The sequence below is a fragment of the Scyliorhinus torazame genome, chromosome 13, assembly GCF_047496885.1.
Source record: "Scyliorhinus torazame isolate Kashiwa2021f chromosome 13, sScyTor2.1, whole genome shotgun sequence".
NCBI classification, from domain to species: domain Eukaryota; kingdom Metazoa; phylum Chordata; class Chondrichthyes; order Carcharhiniformes; family Scyliorhinidae; genus Scyliorhinus; species Scyliorhinus torazame.
In genome coordinates this window covers 130,545,428-130,572,197 of record NC_092719.1, presented here as the reverse complement: position 1 = coordinate 130,572,197, position 26,770 = coordinate 130,545,428, and the positions used below count along the sequence as shown (strand labels likewise).

The 26,770-nt window shown below is 48.0% G+C and overlaps 1 protein-coding gene across 1 annotated transcript in view; it reads left to right on the top strand.

Moving 5' to 3' along the window:
* Positions 1 to 24,979, top strand: part of sema3h (sema domain, immunoglobulin domain (Ig), short basic domain, secreted, (semaphorin) 3H) — a 282,277-nt gene extending 257,298 nt beyond the window's left edge. Inside the window, exons 14-17 of the mRNA XM_072472149.1 lie at positions 1,253 to 1,410; positions 10,317 to 10,378; positions 15,573 to 15,715; positions 18,273 to 24,979. Coding sequence (XP_072328250.1) covers positions 1,253 to 1,410; positions 10,317 to 10,378; positions 15,573 to 15,715; positions 18,273 to 18,737 — 828 coding nt within the window. The 3' untranslated portion in view covers positions 18,738 to 24,979. The remainder of the gene's footprint in view (positions 1 to 1,252; positions 1,411 to 10,316; positions 10,379 to 15,572; positions 15,716 to 18,272) is intronic.
* Positions 24,980 to 26,770: the final 1,791 nt, after the last annotated feature.

Genomic DNA, 26,770 nt, shown 5'->3' with positions numbered 1-26,770 from the left:
TCATACTGGAGATCCTTGGCAACATCTTCTGAGCTTTCTAGTAGTATATTGGGAAGTGGGGAGGGCATTCAACTGGACAGGAAGGTGGTGAATGAACACCCCGACTCCACCCCGATTGAATCTAGAGCAGAAAGCCCTGTAATTCACCTCCCTGCCCCACTGTCAATTGAGGCCCTTCAGTGCACAATTAATGACCACTTAAGGGCTGGCCTTGTCCTACTGCTATTAAGCCAGCTGCAGGTAGGCCTGTTGCCATGTGGCATGTACGACAAGTAAACCTGCGCAGGCTGCTTGTTGTCTCTCGGGGAATGGGGGGGCAGTGGGGGTGGGGGGGGGGGGGGGGGGGTGGGTGGGGGGGTTGGGGGGGTGGTTGGGGGGGGGGGTTGCTGATGGTGGTATCTTCTTCAAAGGCACTTGGTGCCTGATCAAGGGACCGGCATTGGGAAATGGAGGTTTGGGAATTGGAGGTTGGGCGGTGGGGAGACGGAGACGCCTTGTGTGACCTGCCGGGTCTTGCATGTATTGGATGTCTCACTGGAGGACCCTGGGCACACTGTCCTACGCTATTCTACCCACTCAATTAAGTATCGCTGTCTTTTCGGTTCAATGTCAAGGGTAACTAGGAATGAGTAATAAATTCTGGCCTGGCCAGCGATGCCCACATCCCATAAATGAATTAAAACACAAATATCCTGTCTACATCAGAATGCGCCCTAGAGCAGGATCGACACTTCGCTGAGGAAGTGTGCACTGTCAGAGGTGTCGCCTTTCAGATAATACATTAAACTGAGACTCCAACTGCCCTCTCAGGTGGATGTAAAAGATCCCTCAGCACTATTCTGAAGAAAAATATGAGAGTTCTCTTCATGTCGCTACCCTAAAACAATTTGTTGAGATCCGGGTGATACTGTCTGAAAGGGAAGTGGATTGAATGGTAAATTTTGAAGAGAATTGGATAGATGGATGAAACAGGAAACAAAATCTGGGCTGTGCCCAGAACTAGTAAAACTTGGGATGTGGCTGGTACTTTTCCAAACTGGTCTTGTATACATTAAAATGGAACTCCAGTTCTGCCCAGTATCAGTTTTTTACTTCGAGACAGGAAAGAGGGGAGATGAGTAGGATTACATTGACAGCTTTTTCAAAGAGTTGGCGCGAGTACAATGGACCGAATGGTCTCCTTCTGTATTGTGTAATTTATGATCCGAGCTTCTGCCTTGCAAACAGTTGCCAACTCCAATTTTCATTATAGCAGTGGCTGTACCTTGGCTCAAAGAGTGGCTTGGCCCAGGTCTCCTTGTACCAGTGTGATCTGTACGGTAAAGGCTGTGCCGAATGCTGCCTGGCACGGGACCCTTACTGCACCTGGAATGGAAGCTCCTGCAGCACATACCTGCCCAGCATTCGCAGGTCAGTCCATTGCTACAGTAACTTGTTTCCTTGAATGCTGTTTACCTGTGTAAATACATCACGACTGCTTGAACGTGTCCAAATCCTGAGTTTAGCCAGACCGTTACACTCTGCATCTCGTCCTCAAGAAATTATACAGGGCGCGACCTAACAGGTAAAAAAAGAGTCTCGTCTGTGCGGGATTAGCAGGGCAGTTCAGTTCCCAGCGCTGTCCCGCTATCGACCCACACTCTGTTATTTTTCCGGGCCTCAGTTGGGAAAGCATTCAGTCACAATTCCTGCACTGAGGAGCTCCACTCTCCAGTGTAGGAAGATATCGAGTTGCCAATTTTAAATGGGGCCACGATCTCCCAATCCGCCAAGGCAGCACCCGTATCAACCCCCCCCCCCACCCCTCCCCCCGCAATGCCGCAACTCACCTGTTGGGAGGTCCCCGAGGCCCTCCACACACCCCACCTCATATGGGCAGGGCACCCCGAGCCCAATCCCCAGTGTGGCCTAAATGCCACCTGGGCACTTTGGCACTTCAAGCCTGACAGTCCCCCTTTCATCTTGGCAGTGCCATCTGGGCACCCTGGCAGTGTTAGGGTGGCACCCAGATGGCACTACCAAGGGTGCCCAGATGTCACTGCCAGTGGTGCCAGGAGGCATCAGCCATGCCAGGGTGCCACCTTGCACATAGTCCAACCACCCGGGGGCCTCCGATCACCTGGGAGACCCCCAAGTTCTGTTCCGCCTGGTCCTCAGTTTTGGGGACCTGTGCTAAACGGCGCCCTGCTGGGGTCTCCTCAGTGAGGTCGGTAGATCCCGCGGGCCGGTTAGATCTGGTGTCGGCATAGTTAAGTGAGCAGTTAAACTCACTTAATTATGCAAGTCTGGATTGCGATCTCTCACGGGACCTCGTTAAATTTCACGGGCCTAACGGCCATTGGGAGTCTCTGAAGAGGCCCCTTGTGGGATCCACTGGTCACATCCCATCCTGATTCTGGTAGGACACAGCTGATAAATCAAACCCACAGATTTAAAATGCAAAGATTTAAAGGAAAATGTTAAAAAGTGCTGTTTTCTCTCCCTTCAGCAAGCTAAAGACAGATACTGGGAATTTGCAAGCAGCTGCTAATCTTGAGAAATGTTTTGCGGTAGTTAGCCTCAGGACCACATTCCCTCCCCACCTTTGCCAACTTGACCAAAGGAAAAATGAGTTCAAATACAACTTCATCCTAACATTTCCGCATCACAAATTTGTTCAGGTACACTGGCTACCCCTGAGTACCCCAGTGTATTGCCTAGCACCATATAAGATTGAACATTGGCCTATGGATTTTATTGTACCCTGTGGGGATCGTAGACCATTAGGTTTGTATTCATCAAGCAAGGAATGCAACAGATACACCTCGATTAGAGCATGCATTCCCAGGTCTGTCAAGTTAAGAAACCTCAGTCATAGAATAAAGTTCACTCTCACCGCCCAATAATGTGCCGTAACCCAATTCCTCGAAATTCACTTCCTCCTACCTGAGATGGAATGTTTTTATTTTACACACCAGGCAATCTAATTGGCCTAAAGGGGAGAGCCAATTGGTCCAGATTAGGGGTTGTGTAGACATGGCATGCCCCCATTAGGAACTGGGTGGAGACTGCGCCACAAAGAGCCTTGCACAGAAGGTACAGCATAAAAATGGGCCATTCAGCCCAACTGGTTAATTTTAATCTTTTTTTTTAAAAAAATTTTTATTAAGGTTTTTTAACAACACAATTTTTCCCCTTACAAACAGTAACCCCCCCCCCCCCCCCCCCCCCGTAACAAAATAACGCAAAATCTCCCTGAGCAAGATATTTCCATGGCAAGATGGTATATTTACATAGCTTTATACACTGGCTCTTGGCCGCACGTACCGTTTCCCCCCACCCTCCATGCCATCTCCCGCTAGTCCATCCCCTCAAACAATCTCTCGTTCCCCCCCCCCCCTCTCCCCCCGCCAGGGTTGCTGCTGCTACTGATCGACCTTCTTCTAATGCTCCGCGAGATATTCTAGGAACGGTTTCCACCGCCTGTAAAACCCCTGTGCAGACGCTCTCAAAGCAAACTTAATTCTCTCCAATTTTATGAACCACGCCATGTCGTTAATCCAGGCCTCCAGGCTAGGGGGCTTCGCCTCCTTCCACAATAGCAAGACCCTTCGCCGGGCTACTAGGGCCGCAAAGGCCAGAATTCCAGCCTCTTTTGCCTCCTGCACTCCCGGCTCATCCACTACTCCAAATATTGCTAGTCCCCAGCTTGGCTTGACCCGGACTTTCGCCACCTGGGATATTACTCCCGCCACACCCCTCCAGAACCCATCCAATGCCGGGCATGACCAAAACATATGGACATGGTTCGCCGGGCTCCCTGAACATCTTTCACATCTATCCTCTACCCCAAAGAACCTACTCAGCCTCGCCCTCGTCAAATGCGCTCTGTGAACCACCTTAAATTGTATCAGACTGAGCCTGGCACACGAGGAGGAGGTATTAACCCTACCCAGGGCATCCGCCCATAGCCCTTCCTCAACCTCCTCCCCCAGCTCCTCCTCCCGTTTACCTTTCAATTTTTCTACTAGCGCTTCCCCCTCTTCTTTCATCTCTTGGTATATTTCCGACACCTTGCCCTCCCCGACCCATGCCCCCGAGATCACCCTATCTTGAACTTCTTGTGCCGGGAGCAACGGAAATTCCCTCACCTGTTGCCTCACAAAAGCCCTCACCTGCATATATCTAAATGCATTTCCCGGGGTAACTCAAATTTCTCCTCCAGTGCCCCTAGGCTCGCAAATGTCCCGTCGATGAACAGGTCCCCCATTCTTCTTATCCCCGCCCGATGCCAGCCTTGGATCCCCCCGTCCATCTTCCCCGGGACAAACCGGTGGTTACCCCTGATCGGGGCCCACACCGATGCTCCCATTGCACCCCTGTGTCTTCTCCACTGGCCCCAGATCCATAGTGTTGCCGCCACCACCGGGCTTGTGGTGTATTTTGTCGGCGAGAGCGGCAGCGGTGCCGTTACCAACGCCCCCAGGCTTGTTCCTTTACAGGACGCCATCTCCATCCTCTTCCATGCCGCCCCCTCTCCCTCCATAACCCACTTGCGGATCATCGCCACATTTGCTGCCCAGTAGTAAATCTCTAGGGTTGGCAACAACCCTCCTTGGTCCCTGTTGCGTTCCAAGAACCCTCTCCTAACCCTCGGGGTCTTATTTGCCCACACATACCCCATAATACTCCTACCTACTCTCTTGAAAAAGCCCTTGGTGATCACGATGGGGAGGCACTGAAACACGAACAAAAACCTCGGAAGGACCACCATTTTGACCGACTGCACCCTACCCGCCAACGAGAGCGGGAGCATGTCCCATCCTTTAAAATCCTCCTCCATTTGCTCCACCACCCTCGTCAAATTCAGTTTATGTAGGGCCCCCCAACTTCTGGCTATCTGGATCCCCAGATACCGAAAACTCCTCTCCACCCTCCTCAGCGGTAGGTCCCCTATCCCTCTTTCTTGGTCCCCTGCCTGCAGTACAAAAAGCTCACTCTTCTCTACATTAAGCTTGTAGCCCGAGAACTCTCCAAACTCCTTCAGAGTCTGCCTGACCTCCACCATCCCCTCCATTGGGTCCGCCACGTTTAGCAGCAGGTCATCCGCATATAGCGATACCCGATGCTCCTCTCCCCCGCGGACTATCCCCCTCCATTTCTGAGACTCCCTAAGTGATATGGCCAAGGGTTCAATCGCCAATGCAAACAACAGGGGGGACAGGGGGCACCCCTGTCTCGTCCCTCGGTACAGCCGAAAGTACTCCGACCTCTGCCGGTTCGTCACTACGCTCGCCACCGGGGCGCTGTAAAGGAGCTTAACCCATCTAATAAACCCTCCCCCGAACCCAAACCTGCGCAATACCTCCCAGAGGTACTCCCACTCTACTCGGTCAAAGGCTTTTTCCGCGTCCATAGCTGCCACTAACTCCGCCTCTCCCTCCTCCGATGTCATCGTTATCACGTTTAAGAGCCGCCGCACATTGGTATTTAACTGCCTGCCCTTTACGAATCCCGTTTGGTCCTCGTGGATCACCCCCGGGACACAGTCCTCAATCCTAGTGGCCAGTACCTTCGCCAATAGCTTAGCATCCACATTGAGGAGCGAAATCGGCCTGTACGATCCACATTGCAGTGGATCCTTGTCTCGCTTTAGAATCAAGGAGATTGTCGCCTCCGACATTGTCTGGGGGCAGGGTTCCCTCCTCTCTTGCCTCATTGAAGGTCCTCACTAGTAGCGGGGCCAGCAGGTCCACATATTTTCTATAGAATTCCACCGGGAACCCGTCCGGCCCCGGGGCCTTCCCCGCCTGCATGCTCCCCAAACCCTTACTCAACTCCTCCAACCCAATTGGTGCCCCCAAACCAACCGCCTCCTGCTCTTCCACCTTCGGGAACCCCAGCTGGTCCAGGAATCGCCTCATCCCCCCTTCTCCCCTGGGGGCTGGGATCTGTACAGCTCTTCATAGAAGTCCTTGAATACCTTATTTATTTTCATTGCACTTCGAACTGTGGCTCCCCTTCCATCTTTGACTCCCCCTATTTCCCTTGCTGCCGCCCTCTTACGGAGCTGGTGCGCCAGCATCCGACCAGCCTTTTCCCCGTACTCGTAAGTCGCCCCTTGCGCCTTCCTCCACTGTGCCTCCGCCTTGCCCGTGGTCAGCAGGTCAAACTCCGTCTGGAGCCGTCGCCTTTCCCCAAGTAATCTTTCCTGCGGGGCCTCTGCGTATCTCCTGTCCACTCGCAAGATCTCCCCCACTAACCTCTCCCTTTCCATTCCCTCTATCTTCTCCCTATGAGCCCTGATGGAGATCAGCTCTCCCCTGATCACCGCCTTCAACGCCTCCCATACCACCCCCACTCGCACCTCCCCGTTGTCGTTGGCCTCCAAGTACCTTTCAATACACCCCCTCACCTTCCCACACACCACCTCATCGGCCAGCAGTCCCACATCCAGCCGCCACAGCGGGCGTTGGTCCCTCTCCTCTCCCAGCTCCAGTTCCACCCAGTGCGGGGCATGGTCCGAAACGGCTATGGCTGAATACTCCGTCCCCTCCACTCTCGGGATGAGCGCCCTGCCCAGAACAAAGAAATCTATCCGGGAGTAAGCCTTATGCACGTGGGAGAAAAAAGAAAATTGCCTGGCCTGCGGTCTTGCAAACCTCCATGGGTCCACTCCCCCCATCTGATCCATAACCCCCTAAGTACCTTGGCCGCCGCCGGCCTCCTTCCCGTCCTTGATCTGGAGAGGTCCAGTGCTGGGTCCAGCACCGTATTGAAGTCCCCTCCCATTATCAGTCCTCCTACCTCCAGGTCCGGAATGCGTCCCAACATGCGCTTCATGAATCCTGCATCATCCCAGTTCGGGGCGTATACATTTACCAACACCACCCACGTCCCTTGCAACCTACCACTCACCATCACATATCTCCCTCCTTTATCCGCTAAGATAGTCTTGGCCTCAAATGACACATGCTTTCCCACCAGAATTGCCACCCCTCTATTTTTTGCGTCCAATCCCGAGTGAAATACCTGTCCTACCCATCCCTTTCTTAACCTGACCTGGTCCGCCACTGGTCTCTTGGAGCATTGCCACGTCTGCCTTCAGTCCCTTCAAGTGCGCGAACACTCGAGCCCGCTTCACCGGCCCATTCCCGACTAGCCATCTCCTTTTCTGGGCCAGTCCCTTGTCCGCGTCTCCCTCACTCTCCAGTCCCCCAGACGGGGGACCCCCGTCCCAGCCACCTCTTCTGTGTCCCGTTCTCTTTCGGCCAGTGCAGCAGCAACCTTCTCCCCCCCCCGCCCCCCCCCCCGCTAGATCCCCGTCTAGCTTTTTTGCTCCCCCCATATCCCTCCCGTAAGTCAGCTGACACCTGCTGACCCCGGCTTCCCCCGCCATCCCTTTAACCCCCCCGTGTGGGAATCTCCCAATCAATGTACATTCCTTTGTTCCTCTTCCTGCCTTTTGTGCCGCGCGCTGGAACGACAACCCCGCGCTTTCCAAAGCCTGCCCCGCCCCCCATGGCGCAGCTCCTGTCGTGGCCTTGTCCCTCTCCCCCAGCCCATATAGCATTTCCTGCGCGTGGTTGACCCCCTATGTACAACAACCATCATACTTCAACCCTCAAACACCCCCCTCCCACACAAACCCTCAATTAGAGTCCAATTTGTCAGCTAGTATAAAGGTCCACGCCTCTTCGGGCGTTTCGAAGTCATGGTGTTGGCCATTATGTGTAACCCACAGTCGCGCTGGCTGCAACATTCCAAATTTCACTCCTTTCCGATGCAGCACCGCTTTGGCCCGGTTGAAACCCGCTCTCCGCTTAGCGACCTCCACGCTCCAGTTCGGGTATATTCTGATCTCCGCATTGTCCCACTTGCTGCTCCGTTCCTTCTTGGCCCATTTCAGGACCCTCTCTCTGTCCGTAAACCGGTGAAATCTCACCACCATCGCACTTGGCGGCTCTTTTGCCTTGGGCTTCCTCGCTAGCACTCGGTGCGCCCCATCCAGCTCCAGCAATCCCGGGGGGGCCTCCGCACCCATCAGCGTCCCGATCATTGTGCCCGCATATGCCGCGGCATCGGCCCCCTCCACTCCTTCTGGGAGACCCAGGATCCTCAAGTTGTTTTTTTCGCCGTTTCGCTGCGGGTCCGATCCATGCAGGTCTGATGGGGACTTTCTCCTTCCTTCCCCATGGGTTGGTTTTTTAAAAAAATGCCGTTGGGGCTCCGTTAGCGGGCCCAAAAGTCCGTTTTCGCGGGAGCTGCCGAATCGCGCGGCTTAGCTCCGCATCGCCGCAACCCCTTAATCTTTATCTTACACACACCGCACCTCATCAGCTCAGTCATTCAGAGTAACTTTCTATTTATTTTCCCCTCATGTACTTACCCAGCATCACCTTAAATGCATCTGTGCAATTGCCTCAACTACTCCAAGTTCTACATTAAAGCTATAAAGACCTATGTGCCAAATTCCCTGATGGATTTAGTATTCCACCAGTCTTGGACCAGTTTTGAACCCAGAGGTGAAATGGGGATATCTTTATCACCAGGGGATAGCAAAGAGTTAACAGTTATCCAGGCTGCTAGTTTACCACAGAAATACAGCATGTCATGTCAAGCATGTAACAAGACACTACCACATCAACAGAACACCATTTTTGCCTAAACACCAGGGGCGAAATTCTCCGGAAACGGCGCGATGTCCGCCGACTGGCGCCCAAAACGGCGCAAATCAGACGGGCATCGCGCCGCCCCAAAGGTGCGGAATGCTCCGCATCTTTGGGGGCCGAGCCCCAACCTTGAGGGGCTAGGTCGGCGCCGGACGAATTTCCGCCCCGCCAGCTGGCGGAAAAGGCCTTTGGTGCCCCGCCAACTGGCGCGGAAATGACATCTCCGGGCGGCGCATGCGTGGGAACATCAGCGGCCGCTGACAGCTTCCCACGCATGCGCATTGGAGGGAGTCTCTTCTGCCTTCGCCATGGTGGAGACCGTGGCGGAGGCGGAAGGGAAAGAGTACCCCCACGGCACAGACCCGCCCGCGGATCGGTGGGCCCCGATCGCGGGCCAGGCCACCGTGGGGGCACCCCCCGGGGCCAGATCACCCCACGCCCCCCCCCCCAGGACCCCGGAGCCTGCCCGTGCCGCCTTGTCCCGCCGGTAAGGTAGGTGGTTTAATTTACGCCGGCGGGACAGGCATTTTAGCGGCGGGACTTCGGCCCATCCGGGCCGGAGAATCGAGCGGGGGGCCCGCCAACCGGCGTGGCGCGATTCCCGCCCCCGCCGAATCTCTGGTGCCGGTACTTTGGCAACCGGCGGGGGCGGGATTCACGCCAGCCCCCGGCGATTCTCCGACCCGGCGGGGGGTCGGAGAATCTTGCCCCAGATGTGTTACCATAGCCATGAGAGACATTGCAAGTTATTCATAGGGATTTTGGGCTATCATTAAGTGTCCATGATTGTACCACAAGATTCATGACAGGGACACCACTGTACCATGTGACTCAAAATCTGGACAAGCATCTCGAGAGTTATGTGAATACATCAAACGTGTTGCACCTCAGTAATTCATTGTGGATTTTCACAGTGCAGGACAGTCCTTAGCCCTTTAACACACACATTTCCTTGATTTGCTGGTGTCTCATTATGTGTTCTAACCAAGTGCAACTTTGCAAGTGAACCAGCAGCCTACTGAAATCGTGATGGTGTATGTCAACTGTTGATACTTAGGATGGTCCTAATTATCAACTAAAAACAGGAACATCCTCTGAACTCTAAGCGAACAAATTCCCCTCCTGAAGAAAATAGGATTCAAAATCTGTCAGTATCGCAAACCCAGTAACCATCTTTTATATGTTAACCACCTAAACCTCTCCATTAGATTCCTGCCTGTAGCTTATTCCCAGCATTCAATTTTCTATGTATAACCCAGACAAATTCCTCAGTTAAATTCCAACTTTTAGCTCACTCTTGGTCATTCATTACCATTTATGTATTCTACTATTTTAAACACCTCAAAGTCCTAGGTTAGGTTTCCATCTATAAATCCCCTGGGGATCCATTCTATACATAAACATCCAAAACCCCATTATATGTAATTATGACTCTATAATTTCAGCACATAATGAGACTTGCTATCTATGAAGTAAATACTATGGATTGGGCAGCTTTCAAATGCCTTCCTGAGGCAACAGATTTGGTCATTGACACTAGGCATCTGAACTCTTAGCTGTTGGATACTGTTCAAATAAACCACAGAATAAAAGAGAGCTCTTTGGATTGAGACTTCAATGGGTTGCTGTTGAACCTGACCCCCTTGCTGGTATGTTTGCTTGCAGAAGGCACACTCGACAGGCCGCTCTGAATGGAGACCCTTTGACTCAGTGCTTCAACCAGGGAGGTAAGTGTCACCAATGAACCAAAAGGTCAACCCATTCTCGAGTGTAATCATTGAAGCTCTTGCATTTAAGAAGTGGTCTGTCAAACTGTTTGAGGTTAAATTAAATTTCTTTAAAGGCTTGGTTTTGACAAATAATCAAGTAATTTTCCAGTGTTGCTATCCTCAGACAGAAGACAAAAGGAGGTCAGTACAACCCGCATGCCTGCTAAAGTCAACTTACAACCAATCTAGAGAAGTTAGAAGGGCAGATTTTTTGGGAGGACTTTCTTTTGCATATCTATTCGTTGCACGACAGCAACTTGTCAAGGATTCTTTGACAGAACCTTCCAAACCCACAAACTCTTGTCAACCAGAGGACAAGGACAGTGGACACATAGGGACATCATCGCCTGCAAGTTCTCTCTAAGCCACACACCATGCTGACTTGGCAACATATCATTGTTCCTTCACTGTTGTTGGGTCATAATCCAAAACTCCCTATCTAACAGCACTGTGGGTGTACCTATGTTCAGCAGTGTTTCAAGAAAGCAGCTTCTCAAGGACAAACCAGTGCTGGCATAGACAGAGATGTCCACATCCCATGTACGAATAAAGAAAAAAACAGCAGTTTCAGAAATTTTAAAACTATGAGGTTAAAAAGTAACTGTAAGAGATCTTAAAGGTTACAACTGAAGCATTTTTAATGGGAAATTTTTATAAAAGTTGCCTTATTGCAGTTGGATTTCTGTGTTTCAAGAAGTCCAATTTATTTTTTCCATTGAAACCCAGGAAAGGGTTATGCAGTAAAACTGCGCAGACATCATCCATTTTGAGATTAAACATTGACTGTCCATTTTGAAATTTGAGTTTGAATGGGAAGAGGCATGATTAGAGATGAGTACCTGCTCCTGATTCAGAGATGCCAAGAAGGCTTTTGCACCTTTCTGCAGACACTGAACTCTGAACCAATCTATATAGGCTTTGTGAGCCAACAGTGCATAAAGTTAAAGCAATGATAAAGTCTTGAGAAAACATGCCAGTCAATTACTCTGACAAAAGATAGGAGAGAAAATACGCACAACGTACCAGTTATTTGCTGCCACCTTAACATGCTGCTAGCTTCTTAACTCAGTGGGCTCGACAGCTGGTTTGTGATGCAGAACAAGGCCAACAGCGCGGGTTCAATTCCCGTACCAGCTTACCCGAACAGGCGCCAGAATGTGGCGACTAGGGGCTTTTCACAGTAACTTCATACTTGTGACAATAAAAGATTATTATTATTATCCTTCCAAACCTTCCCTCTTCCCTCCTCTCTGGCAGCAGGTTTACTCAAAGATTACACAATGGAGTTGAGCCCCTGACTTGCTATTGAATCCTTAAATGAGTTGGTCAAATTTGCTTGTAGCCGCTAGTGCTGCCCTCAGGGCTCAAACAGCAACGTGGGTTTTTAGAGCCTGAAATGTTAGTGGACTATCCAACTTTAAAAATCAGCACATCTGTGCTACTCTCACAGCCACCAGCCAGTGAACAGGAGCTGCGTTTCTGACCCGAGTTGATTTTCGTTCCCTGAGCTGAGTGATACAGAGACCAGTTTTAACCCTCAACTGCTGAGTCAGCTGAATCTGCATGGACGAATCGTCGAAGTTAGGGCCTATTTTCGGCCTGTATTGTTCAGCAGCTCACTCAATAGGCCGTTGGAGGGAGTGAGGGGCTGGTCAGGGGGGACACAGCTTTAAAATAAAACAAAAGCGAAATGTGAGAAAGCATTCGGCACCAAGAACAGTGTGGTGGTTAATCAGTGCCTGAAGGTCAGACTGCTTTGAAACGGTGGCCAGGCCTTTTTGTCTCCACATGCCACAAATTCACTTACAAGACATTTAGTCGTGGCTTGTAGTTCAGAAAAATAATGATTAGAGGGTCTGGAAGATTCGTAGACTGTTTCATTAGAAAGATACTGGTAGCTGTTCCATGTAATCATGTCCAGGTGTGAATGTGTACAGCAAGGAAAAATGGAACATCAGTTCTCTTTTGTCTTCCACTGTCCCTACTGATCTCCTCAAGGTCAGGGATGGGCTGGCAGAGGTAAAAATACACTCAATGTGGCATCATCAAGTTCTCCTGGATCAGACACAATGGGTGGGATTTACCGAGCAACCTGTCGTGGGTTTTGCGATGGTGGGAGGTGGCCCACCATTGGGCGGTGGCGGGATCTTCTGGTGTCCCCCATTGTCAACGGGGTTTCCTGTTGAATGCATCCCTTGCTGCCGGGAAACCCGCAGTGGGACCGGAAGATCCTGCGGGCGCGACTGGCCGGAAAGATTTGGCCAATATGAGTTTGGCAGCTTAAAGAGCATTTCTCTGCCCTCGCAGTGCCGGTTGTGTGTTAACTGTCCAAACATGTTCAACCTCACAAGAGTAATTCCTGGCGCATATAATTCTGGACAGTTTTTGCAAGGTGGTAATCAACCCGTTTATCCATGTTCCAAATACACTTTCCATTCCCATGAAGAGGCACGTGAACCCATAGCTTCTGGCCTAGAGGTAGGGATGCTACCTCTGAGCCACAAGAATTCTCTAACCCCTTACTTCATCTTCAAATAAACTGACCCCATGTTTAGTTTACCAGTCCTGTGTGAGATTAGTAAGTTTGTATTAAGCAAACATAGAAATAAAACACTAAAAGGCTGTGGATGTTGGATCAATAAGAGCTTTCAATAACAACAACTTGTATTTATACAACACATTTAACATATTAAAACAACCCAGGGCTGTTCACGGGATCATTATGCAGCGCAGTTGGACACCAAGCCACTTAAGGAGATATTTGGGTTGATAAGCGAAAGCTTGGACAAAAAGGGAGGTTTTAAGGAATGCCTTCAAGGTGGAAAGCAAGGTAGGTAGGAAGAGATTTTTAGCAAGGGTATTCCAGAGCTTAGAGTCCAGCCAGTTAAATACATGGCCACCAATGGTGGAATGATTCAAATCAAGAATGCTCAAGAGGCCAGAATTGGAGGAGTGCAGATATCTTGGAGGGCTGTGAGCCTGGAGTACCTTTGGTAGCACGGTGGCACAGTGGTTAGCACTGTTGCCTCATATTACCAGGGACCTGGGTTCAATTCCGATCTCGGGTGACTGTGTGGAGGTTGCATATTCTTTCCATGTCTGCGTGAGTTTCCTCTGGGTGCTCCAGTTTCCTCCCACAGTCTATGTGCAGATTAGATGGATTGGCCATGCTAAATAGGAATCCGGCTCCGGAGGAGATACTGGAAAAAACTGTGGAAATGGGAAGGATAGTCATTGATAGTCATTAAGTAGAGAAGTGTGTGTTGCGTTATGCTACTCGGATAACACAGGCTGCTACTTGATGCAGTATTTAAAAAAAAAAAAATTTAGAGTACCCAATTCATTTTTTCCAATTAAGGGGCAATTTAGCGTGGCCAATCCACCTACCCTGCACATCTTTGGGTAGTGAGGGCGAAACCCATGCAAACACGGGGAGAATGTGCAAACTCCACACTGACAGTGACCCAGAGCCGGGATCGAACCTGGGACCTTGGCGCCGTGAGGCTGCAGGGCTAACCCACTGCGCCACCGTGCTGCCCCATGCAGTCTTAACTAAAGGATGCTCCAGACTCTGAAATTAGTTCAATGTGTTTATTGGACTATTAACACATTCTCAAATGAGTTCGACTCTCTGCTAATCTAACTGTAGTAACTCAGTCTAACTGTACCAGCTTGCTCTAAGCCATGTGCTGGAGTGTGGTACCGCTGATCAACCCTGTCTAACTCTCTCGATATCTGTCTGTGGAGAGAGGCAGGGTGTGAGTGCCTCATCCCTTTTATTGTGTTTATGTCATGCCCCCTTGTGGTGATGCCACCTCTGAGTGTCCTGACTGCCCATTGGTTGTGTCCTATTCTGAGTGTTCATTGGTTGCATGTTTGCATATCATGACAGTGTGGAATTGGGTGTGGCAGTGCCACGCAGATGGATGACGGTGAGAGGCATAGGAAGAGGATGTTACCTTTGCAAGGATCATCCTGTAATGAATCAATAAAACAGTTGTGCGCCATGTCTGTTCAGGTCTGTATCTGTTGAACTTAAGAGAGCAAAGATGAGGCTGTACCGGGGGGAGTTGCCAGGGTGAGAGTAATAGCTCTAATGGTGGCCAGGGCAAAGAAGGTGGAAGTGAGGACGTGGTTGAGCAGAACAATAGTTGCAGAAATGTTGTGACAAGACTGAGATAGATGGATGTTTGTTAGGTATAGTATTGAGAGACACAAAACAAAGAGGGATAAATGAGGTTGAATTACAGATCATTTGTGATCTACTTGAATGGGGCAACAGGTTCAAAGGGCAGAATGGCCTGTTCCTACTGTTGTAAGTTCAGATAATGACAGCAATACATTAGAGGGTCTCAGTAAATTGTTTCAAATTAGGCCAGCAAGCTTTGGACCTAGGCCGGGATTCTCCGTTGCATGTCCGCCCGCTACCGCTGCTAGCTAGGGCGGAGAATTTGGCACTCGGCCAAGTCTCACATTCACTGCAACGGGAATCGGTAATCCCGCTGCCATGAACAGACGGAGAATCCCGCCTGTATGGAAACAATACAGGAAGTAATTTTGAGTTTATCCCGACAGTTTTCTGGATTTGACCTTGAACATGTGGCCTCAACCTGATGTAAACTTCAGTGAACATCCAGTAGGACTCATTCCTGTTTGATGGTGCAATATGGGTCCTTCACACCAGTCAGTGCTGTGTGAACACTGCCTTGCACCGCAGTCTGTGTGGTGCCTCAAATTCCACTCTTAAGCTGCACTATTTATTACAAACTGATTCACCACAGCCACTAAGGAGTTTGATATAAATGTAAAATGAAACGTATTAATTTATCGGTTCCCTTTAGCCATGGCCTTTCCTTTTAACATAGGTTCTGCAATGTCTATACACTTGGCTGAAAGACACCCTCAACAATTAATAATATAATTAGGCTACATCAGGTAGAATCATTTTGGCTCTTGCGGAGACATGCAAAATTGGAAAATAGGAGTATTTTGTTTTTTCCTTGATCCTGGAAGTCTTATCTCAAACTCTCAAAATGATAAATGGCCGATGAGACACGGTGAGATATGGCATGAGAGTGTTGTAATGCAGCCAGTACCCTCTGGGTTTTACCATTCCTCTAATCAACATCCCACTTCTATGTGCTCACTGTAGGGGCCATGCATACCTGGACTGAAGAGAAGGTGATGTTTGTTGTTGAGGGGAATAGCACATATTTGGAATGCATTCCCAAATCCCAGCTTGCCACCATCACATGGTTGCTGGAGTCGAGTGACAAGAGTGGACGGTTACAGGAGGTAAGGCCTTGTTTTGACGCGGATTTTATCTCCTAAGTAAGGAACCGTGCTATAGACCTATCAGGGGCTGAAAGTTCTTCACAGGCTTTGGCAGCATTGGACTAGAGAGCCGGCATGGCAAGATTTTGAGGGCCGTACTTTACCCATGGCGTTTGTCTGCCTTTTATACTTTCTGCTATTTGCAGCCTTAGGCAAGGTGGGACTTGTTCCTTTACCCACCCCTGCATAACACAGTTATACAATTAAGTTAGATGGTGTTCCTTATCTCAACTGCTGTCAATTCTGCCACACTACGTAGAAATGGCATTTGACACAGGTGCAAAATATGAGAAGACCTGCTCAGCTAAGGTGACTTGTCTAAAGTTAGAAGCTGTCTGGAAAACAACTCCCACCTCGCCTCAGGACTCTTAATTCTCCATCTACTCCGCCTGCCATTCAGCGATCACAAGCCACATCCCCCCTCAGTCATTAACATCGTAACCCTTGCCCCATCATTTTCCAGTATTCACTACATTGGTACTTTTTCACTTCGCCTCGGGTCCGTGCACCTGGAACCTTGACTGCCACGGTGCTACCAGTCTCTCGAATCATGCTGAAGTGCTCCAAACCCCTGCATGATCCTGAGAATCCTCAACCCCCTTCTCCATCCCCAGTTTTAACCTGGAGTGGGATTCAAGAGACCCTGGCAGATTGGGGCCTGGCTGATTTTAACTGAGTCTGATCTGCATGCCAGTGGGTGAGAGCAGACTGGGCATCAGGATTCAGCTGGCTGGCACCAAAAGAAGGCTGACTGGAAGAGATAAAACCAGAAAGTGCTGGAAAAACTCAGCTGTTCTGGCAGCATCTGTGTAGGGAGAAACAGAGTGAACATTATGAGCCCAAAATGACTTCTCTTCGAAACTGAGGTCACAGAGTGGATATTTCAGGAAGTTCTTGAATGGAGGAATGGAGGGAAAGCCTTGGCAGGGACTTGTATTTACAATCCTGTTCCTCTTAGCTCCCCCAAGGATCATTTGAAGAAAACATACTGTTTGGACCTCCTCCAGTTCTGGATCCTCTTCCCACTGTCTTCACCTGATGAGGAAATCACCATGCTTCCCCCTTCAGGCCAAAGTTAATATTACAGTCAATATCTGATTTGATTTGGACATGGATCTATATATTTAAAGACTGACTCCATCTGTTTAATGGTTGAAAATATTGGCAGTGGCAGGGTCCAGCTTGGAAGTTAAATGAGCCATTGGATTTTTACTACTTACCCTCCCCCCCCCAATTTCCACTTGGTGAAAGATGTTAAAATTGCCACTTCCACCCCCACCCCCCTGCCCTCCCCTGCATCCCTGAACCACAGGAACCCAGGCCCATCCCTTTCCCCCAGCCAGAACTCTCAGACCTTGCCCTGATGTCAGACTTAAGTATGAAGTAAAGGGTTATCACATGCATGCATACACACACATACCATGCACATACATACCATACACACACACATACCATACACACACTCACATAAACACCCACACACGTGCACATAAACACACACACATAGTTTTTAGTTAATAAAACCATTACAAATAAGTGGGTAATGATTATGAATGACTCAAATACGGAGCTTCCTATCTCAACTTTGGTGTCACCAATGCTTCCACAGAGAGAGGGCAGATAAAGTTTATGGGACTGGATATTACTCTGCTCTGTTGTGGAGTTAGATTGGTAGGCATTTGGAAGCAAGTTGCCTGATGAGATTCTGCCAGGAAATGACAGAAGAATTGATACAGGAGAAGGTGCAAAATATCCACAATTGACTTTTTTTCCCCCCTTTGTTTTTACTTTCATGGGATATGGATATTGCTGGCAAGGCCAGTATTTGTTACCCTCCCTAATTGCCCTTGAACTGAGTGGCTTGCTAGGCCGTTTCAGAGAGGCAGCCACATTGCTTTGAATCTGGACTCACATTTAGACTAGGCCATTTGGGGCAGCACGGTGGAGCAGTGGTTAGCACTGCTGCCTCACGCCGCCGAGGATCCGGGTTCTATCCCGGCCCAGGATCACTGTCCACATGGAGTTTGCTCATTCTCCCCATGTCTGCGTGGGTCTCACCCCCACAACCCAAAAAGATGTGCAGGCTAGGTGAATTGGCCGTGTTAAATTGCCCCTTAATTAGGAAAAAAAAAAGAATTGGGTACTTTAAATTTATAAAGAAAATAAAAATAAATTAAACCAGACCAGTTAAAGATGGCAGATTTCCTTCCCTACAGGACATCAATGAACCAGATGGGTTTTTACAACATTTATTACAATTCCAGATTTTATGAACTGAATTTAAATTCCACCATGGTGGGATTTGAACCCATATCCCCAGAGCATTAGCCTGAGCCTCTGGATTATTGGGTCAGTGACATTACTGCTTTGCCACTGTCTCCACTTTCACATCAACCCCACCTCACAGTTAGGCGAGCCTATCTGCTGTGTGATATATGTAACCTTGCTCCAATGAATGTGTATACTTCACAATGAAATGTTTGAGACACAAACGGTTCAATGTCATGTTTACTCATAGGTTACCTTCGGCGACCAGATTATTCCAATAGAGCAAGGATTGCTGATTCGCCATATAGATCTTCGGGATGCCGGTGTCTACCATTGCCAAATTGAGGACCATGGCTTCCGCTGGACACTATTGAAGTTGCGGCTGCACGTGGTCACCGCTGACCAGGTGGTCAATCTGCATGAAGGTGATGATCATTCAGCTGGCCCCGTGAAGGACCGCTCCCTTCTGGACCCTGGCCGTGGCACTCAGCCATGGTACAAGAACATCATGACCCTCATCAATTACCCTTCCAAGATGGACTTCTACTGTGAGCAGGTCTGGCAGAAAGACTTCAAGAAGAAAAGGAACAAACTGCGGCTGAGCAAGAACCACCGCAGTGTGGAGCCCGGCAGGAGAAACAAACCGACGGCAAGAGGCAGGAGGAACAAAAACAAACCACACGTCAAACATCTACGGTCCCCCCGCAGTACCTAGCACTACCAGGTTCACATGGCAGAGACACTTGTCCAAAGTATGAGAAAAGAAGGCTCTTCAAACTCTAATCTTTCCAAAAACTATTTGGACTCCAGTAAATTAAAGGCTTTGCTTGCAATACAATCTTTGATCTGATGGAATGGTCACCCTGTTTCGGCCGAAGATAGCTATGCAATTCTCACACCTCTCTTCATTTTGCCCCAATGCAGAGGGATTTCCAATTAGTCATTATTTGAAACAGATGGGATTAGATGGGAGCTCTTAGTTCCCAGCTGATGTATTGTCTGAAAATGATGTGTTTATATCGGGTCTTTAAGTATCATATGAGCTGGTCAGCTGCTCATAGGTCTAGGGATCTGAAGAAGTTGTTGGCAGTGAAGAATACCACAAACTATTTCTGCTCTATTAGAGAGAAGCAATAGCAATAGGCTGAAACCATAACTCTAGTTCTTTAGCTGGCATTATATTGGATAAGTGGCTGTTCAAATGTAAATATAGAATGTCATATTTGTTTCAACTGCAGTTTAGAAAATCCAAAGATAGGGAACCTCTGCAAACTCTAGGCTATTTCAGAAAAGAACAAAGGCAACAACAGAAGATTGAAAATTAAACGTGGCATTAAAGTTTTCATAATGGCTCATGAAGTTAATTCACTGAGCCATATACATTCAATTCTTGATCTTCGAAAAGGGAATAGACCTCAGCAAATGGCGGTGAAGGAAAGCGTTACAATTGATGATCTGGAGCTAGGTGACGTTAGTCAGTGATCCCTACATGAAATGCATTCAGTACACATTGAGGTCAGAATCAAGCTCAGCTATAATTTACCACCACCACTCCTCCTGCCAACATGAGTTGTCAAAGCTCACAGCAAAGACTGGCTACTTGGGTGACATATCAACACGGGCCAGTAGCCAGTGCAGCAACCTCCAATAAAGAGTCAACAGCTTCAGGGATGGACGACAACAGGGGAAAAAATTTGTGTCATAAAACAAGTCTAAACATTACTGTAAAACCACTCCAATTTATTTTAGAATTACAGTGCTGAACTTTCCCAGCCAGAGACGTGCTTAGAGAACGGTGCGAGGAGTTAGGAAAATAGAGGGTGGGTGGGGAGGCAGCATCATGATGGCTCCCCAACACATTTCAACTTCCAGGGAACTTTCCCAGAAGATTCTGAGAACGGGAGCCGCCCACTCCATGGAAGCAGGCAGCCAATTAATGCTTCACTTGGAGGCCATTTTTCCACGGTGGCAGCATTTTCTAAGAGCAGTCCCCTGCTGTGTGCATAGGGCATGACTTGCTGGAGTAACCTCCTTGTGGGAGGCTGGGTGACCATCGGAACTGGGGGTTCCATGCCCCAAAGCTGGGGCTGATGGGATGAATGGCCACAACCATTGCAACTTCTGCCTGACCCCGATTCAGACCTCTTTATTTGATGACTCTGCAGGAAACAATGGTCCCCTCCATGTTGAGGCTCTCTCGTGCTCGCCTGCCTACTGCAATGGTATCCACCACGCCCATTGGGGCCACAGGCCTAACATTTCTCTGGGCCCTCTGATTGGGCCTGAATCTGCCTTTCATCCTCAATAAGATGGGGGAGGGGGGTTAGCAGGAGACAATTGGAAGACTGGGTCCCAGAAGGCTGTGCAGGCAGGCACACTCTTGGGCCTGATGTTGGAACCCCAATGCTCACTGGAAAATCCAGCCCATAAATCTGCACACTGTATAATGAAAGATGATTTTATAGCTTGCAACTGATCCCATTTGGAACTTATTCTATTCCAAGTTAAATATGACAAATGACCTTTCCGTTCTTTAATACTGTTTATTGAACTTCTTCAATTATTGTTTAGACAAACTAATCAGAGTTTCGAAATTAAATCCAAATCAGTCAGTTTGGATTGTTTATGGAATATGATTTTACTCATGGTGTAAGATTCACTTCTGGCCACTCTTACAGGAGACTCTCAGCCACACTGCTCGTTTGCTGACTGTGGAAAAATATAGATTGCTGGTGCATCTTCCTGTCCCTGTCTATGCCTTTCTGGCTGTTTTTTTATGACTTAGTTGCACAAGATTTTGAAATGCTATCATTGAATCTACTGGTCCCTAAATTCAAAAACTTAAAGTTGACCTTTCAGGTCGAGATGATGTTTCATCAGAACGATGGTCATCTTGTGTTGAAAGGTTAACTCTATTTTTCTCTCTCCACAGGTGCTGCCAGACCTGCTGATTATTTCCAGCATTTTTTGCCTTTATTTCAGCTTTCCAGCATCTGCAGTATTTTCCTTACATATTAGCATTCAGCAATTTTAAAGTTATTTTCCAATTGCTCAATTGCTTTTTCTTAAACTTCATATTAGTGTTTAAAAATGTGAAGTTCTTTTTCTGCTGCTGAATTACTTATTTTAAATTTCAAAACTTCCACCCTATTTCATCGCAATCAGATAATGACAAAAGTTGCTTCAGTCAGCAGAAAAACGTCACCACTTATTTCCAGAATGCAGTAATCGCATGTACTCAGTGAGATGGAGTATTGGCCTTTGGGACTTAGGTGTGAATCTCACCCAGATTGGTGTCATTATATCTGGCAGCTTGTGGTCATCTCACTTTAGATTACTTTGGTCAGACACCAATCCAATGCCCAATCAGGATGAGGATTGCTGGTGTGTCTTCCTGTCCATGTCTATGACTGATCCCATTTGGAACTTATTCGATTTCAAGCTAAATATGACAAATGACCGAAGCATAAGATTGCCCCTAATTTGCCCTACATGACACCAAATTCATAACCTCACACAAGGAGGTTTGATTGGGAAATGGAATTGTACTGCATGAAGTTTTCTGTTAGGGTCAAAATTGTATTTCAACACTGCTTTACTTGTTATGGAGTGCTCAGTATTGACAGAGCCCTTGGGGAAAATAGTTCCCAGAATTGATTCTTATCATCTTTGTGAATACATTGACTAAAAATCTAAAAAGAGAAGAAAAAGTGAGAAAGCTTTCATATTGATGGGGGAAAAAAGCCCACTGTGACCCACTAATTCTGGGGCAAGTCCTCCTCAAGTCATCAACTTGGGTGAACTGCTTTATTCAATATCATTTCCTTCCAATTGGTGGTGAGATAAGGTGCGAGATCTACTGGCCACTTTGCGCCCAAAAAGCAGCGTAGCGCGGCCAGTAGACGTTGGGAGATCCCTCTTCCAGGATCACCCTGGCTCGCCTCACGAGATTTAACGTGATCTCGCGAGATGTCACTTACGGCAAATCTGCATATTGGAGTGAGGCAGCTAGTCTCACTCAAATATGCATTCTTGAGATCTAGCTCCCTCGCCTTGGAGATCTTGGGGGAGCGCTATTCAGTACTGGTCCCACAAATGGGGACTAGATGGAAAGGCACTCGTGGGGCTCTCCCAGGGATCCGAAATGGCAGGTGCTTGCCCTCTGGGCAGGGTGGCACCCTGGCACTGCTGGTGCCACCTGGGCACTGCCAGCCTGACACACTTGAAGAGCCACCTGGGTGCCAACCTGGTTGGGCCTGCAGGTACCCAGTGTGGGTGTGGTTCTGAGGACCCCCTTATTGGGGCTGGGTAGCATTCCAGGGTCACGTTGGGGTGCCTGCACTAAGGAGTTCCAGTGAGCAGATCTCCTCAGTAGAGAAACCGGGACTAAAGGGTATCGTTCATGTGTTCCCTGCTGAGGCCCCCGATCTACTTGAATGGCCATTCATTACGTGGTGTTTCTCGGCCCTCCAAGTGCCAGTAAACACCTGGCTAATCGCGCTATGGGACGCTGTTCCTATTCGGGTAGATCGCGCCCAAGATCACTGGTTGGGTTAGCTCTAAATCCAGTAATAATTGCAGAGCTATGTGTTTTGGAACGTGTTAAAGATGCTTTATAAATACAGGTTGTTGTTACTGTGTCCTAAGTAAGAAAATGAAAATGCAAAAATGGTCAGTAATCTCAACATTTTCATCATGTTTTCTCCGTACATGCATATCTTCTATATTTTGGGGCAGGCAGTGGCAGAGTGGTATTGTTACTGAACTAATAATCCAGACACCAGGGGAATGCTCTGGGGACCCAGGTTCGAATTCCACCAAGGCAGGTGGTGAAATTTTAATTCAATAAAAAATTTGGAATTAAGTCTAATGATGACCATGAAACCATTGTCGATTGTCATAAAAACCCATCTGGTTCACTAATGTCCTTTAGGGAAGGAAATCTGCCACCCTTACCTGGTCTGGCCGACATGTGACTCCAGATCCACAGCAATCTGTGGATTTTTAAAAGAAAAAATACCACTCAGTTTGAGGGCAATTAGGGACGTGCAACAAATGCTGACCTTACCCGCGATGCCCACGTCCCATTAAATCATTTTTTAAAATTCTGATTAAGTGTGGAAATTGATACCACATAATTACTGGCATCATGTCAGGCATCCTAACCTTCATTATTAACAATTGGCAGAGTGAAGGAAAGAAAGTTTCTTGCAAAGTACAAAACCATTATGAATAAATTGAAGAGAATTCTTAGACTGAGAGGTTTGTTGGCATTGTTAATTTCACCCTGGGATTTGGTGTTGTAACCTGTTTTGAATTCATTCTCTGTATTTGGGCAGCGCCAGCAAACCTAGTATCTATTGCCCATCCCTACAATTTGGAAACCATACCAGATCAATGGAATCCAATGACTGTGAGCAGAGACGTGGGCAGGTATAAGGAATTGGGATGGTGGTGGGCGGGGGGGGGGGGGGGGGAATCTTTAGGAAATTGTAGAATTTGAAGAGCGAGATAGAACACATCAAAACAAATTGGCGCGGGATGGGGCACATCCTCTCCATGTTTGTGCCTACAGCCATAAGGGTGCTACAAGAAATGAGTTTGGGGTTACACTCATTGGGTGCCACAGTAGCACAGTGGTTAGCACAGTTGCTTCACAGCTCCAGGGCCCCTGTTTTGATTCCCGGCTTGGGTCACTGTCTGTGCGGAGTCTGCACGTTCTCCCCATGTCCGCGTGGGTTTCCTCCGGGTGCTCCAGTTTCCTCCCACAAGTCCAAAGATGTGCAGTTTAGGTGGAGTGGCCATGCTAAATTGCCCTTAGTGTTCAAAAATGTTAGGTGGGGTTACTGGGTTACGGGGATGGGGTGGAGGTGCTCTTTTCAAGGGCCGGTGCAGACCCGATGGGCCGAGTGGTCCTTCTGCACTGTAAATTCTATGAATCTTTGAATACTCAACAGAACTCCAAATGGCCACAAGTAGATGACACACAGTTTCCCATAAGTTGAGGTTTGAAGCACTGGAAAAATAATATTTGGGAGAGGAGGGATGGGTTCTTTGAAGCACTATTACATTATTTTTCACCCATTCAGGGATATAGGAATTGCTGGTAAATCCAGCATTTATTGCCCATCCCTAATTGAGATGGTGATAGTGAGCTACCTTCTTGAACCGCAGCAGTGCGTCTGGTGTAAGTACTCCCACAGTGCTGTTAGGGAGGGAGATCCAGGATTAGATTCCAGCAATAATGAAGGAACAGTGTTATAGGTTGAAGTCTAAATGGTGCATGACTTGGAAGGTAACACGCAGGTGATGGTATCCTCATGCACCTACTGCTTTTGTCTTCCTAGGTGATGCAGGTCAAAGGTGCTGCCGAAGATGCCTTGGCAGTCATTAGCATTCATTTCTCATTAACGTTCTGTCTTTTTCTATAACGCACAATGCTTCTAACAGGTTACAATCACATTGAGGATTTCCAATTTTGTAGAATTTTTTTTAAAAAACTCTGTAGGTCATGGGCTCTTTATTGTTCAAATTGATGGTTTAATAAACCTGACAATTGTAACCAGGTTACAAAAATGTTATCATACTCTTCTGGAGGTTAGACTAGGCCATAGGTCAGTGCCCGTTTAATCTATACAGTGATCAGCTTCAGCTTATTATATGACCTCATTTACAAAGTGTAAATGTAAAGCTATTTAAGTCAGAGGTTACCTGGGCAGCAATTATGTAAGGTAGTGTGAAAAGTGTTCACACCTTCCTACATAATGGAACGGAGGTTCTGAAGGTATTAAATGCTTTCATTGGTATTATTTAATTTTATATGTGTTTTTTTTCTGTACATTTGTTTTCTTTCATTGAGATGTGTATATATTTAGTTTGTGTATTGACCACATGACCTGTGTTATTAATAATGGCAATGTCTTGCATCTCAGCTTTAAAATAAAATTGAATCTTCTACTCGTTTTTCTCGGTGTGTTTTTTTACTCCCCAACAATGTTCGGATCTTGTCAATCGATGGGTCCCTTTGATTTTTGTTCTTTCCCTTTATTTGTTATCTGCCTTTAGTGATCGGAATGAGATCGAGACCACAACAGAGTGGGGGTGAGGAGGGAGGACACTTTGACCTGATATTTTTGGGGAGGCAGGCAGGGAGGGCTGTTGAGGTTTAGTGGTCTGAAGACCTGTTAAACAGGTTTAATAATCTGATTATTATCCTGGTAATCCATTTCCAGGCCAAAGTCAGCCAGAATGAGAGGCCAGCTGGCTGGATGTGGGGAGGGTGGGCATGAGCACCAAGTTGCAAGTATGGAGTGTAATGGAGTTCAGGAAGCAAATAAAAAAGAGGATTTCAAATGTAGTCACCTCAGGGTTATTCCCTGCCTGTGCTATTCACTGGTGAGTACGGGAATTGTAAGATGGGTTAGTGTAACATGTAACTGGGTAAATGGTGTAGCTGGGACTTTAGATGCCAAGGGCACTTGGATCAGTTTTTGGGTAGGAGGGACCTGTTCAACTGTACAGGTTGCATCTCACCAGAGTGGGACCCATGAACTCGCCGGATGGTTAACCAGTACTGATGGGGGAAAACTGAAACAAATGTGTCTGGGAGATGGACACCAGGATGAAACCTCAGAGAGAAAAATCAATGGACTAGTGCAACAAATAGCATTAGAGCAAAGAACAGTTCAGACATTGAAGAGGTCAAATGTGAGGCTATCTAAAATGGGTTCCAATTGCATGTGTGTAGCATGCACTGAGTGTGGTGAAGAAGGTTGATGAGCAACAGGCATAAGTCGCCACGTGGGACAATAGTGGCATTAACAGGGATCTTACTCGAAGGAGGGGATGATTGGGAACTTCATGGCCATGTGATTATGACAAAAGTAAACTATCCCTCCTGATCGTTTTTGGACGTCAGTAGCCTTTGACACAGTTGACCACACCATCCTTCACTAGCTGGGTGGAACTGTACTCACCTAGTTCCATTCTTGTCTATCCATTCATAGCCAGAGAATCACCTAAAATAACTCCTCTTTCTGCCATTGCACTGTTACCTCTAGTGTCCTGCAAGGATCTGTCCTTGGCCACCTCTTATTTCTCAGCTGTATCCTGCCCATCAGTGACATCTTCTGAAGACCCAGGCTGGGATTTTCGTCAATGACACCCAACTCAGGGCAGCATGGTGGCACAGTGGTTAACATTGCTGCCTACGGCGCTGAGTACCCGGGTTCGAATCCCGGCCCTGGGTCACTGTCCGTGAGGAGTTTGCACATTCTCCCCGTGTCTGCGTGGGTTTAACCCCCACCACCCAAAAGATGTGCAGGGTAGGTGGATTGGCCACGCTAAATTGCCCCTTAATTGGAAAAAATAATTGGGTACTCTAAATTTATTTTAAAAATTAAAAAACAAAAAAAATAACACCCAGCTCTATCTCACCAATACCTTTCCCGACTCCTCCACTATCTCAAGTTGTCAAGCCTAAATTGTTTTCGTTCCCAGCTACAAACTGTTTCCCAGTCACAGACTTCAACCCTCTCCCTGGCAACTGCCTGAGACTGAACCAAACTGTTGGAAACAGTTATAGAGCCATAGAGGTCTACAGCACAGAAAAGGCCCTTCGGTCCATCGCGTCAGCACTGGTCAAAAACAACCACATATTTGAACTCGAGATGAGTTTCCGTCCACATAACCATACCATCACTAAGACGATCCTCTGTCACATTGTCCGACTCTGCCTCAGCTGCTGAA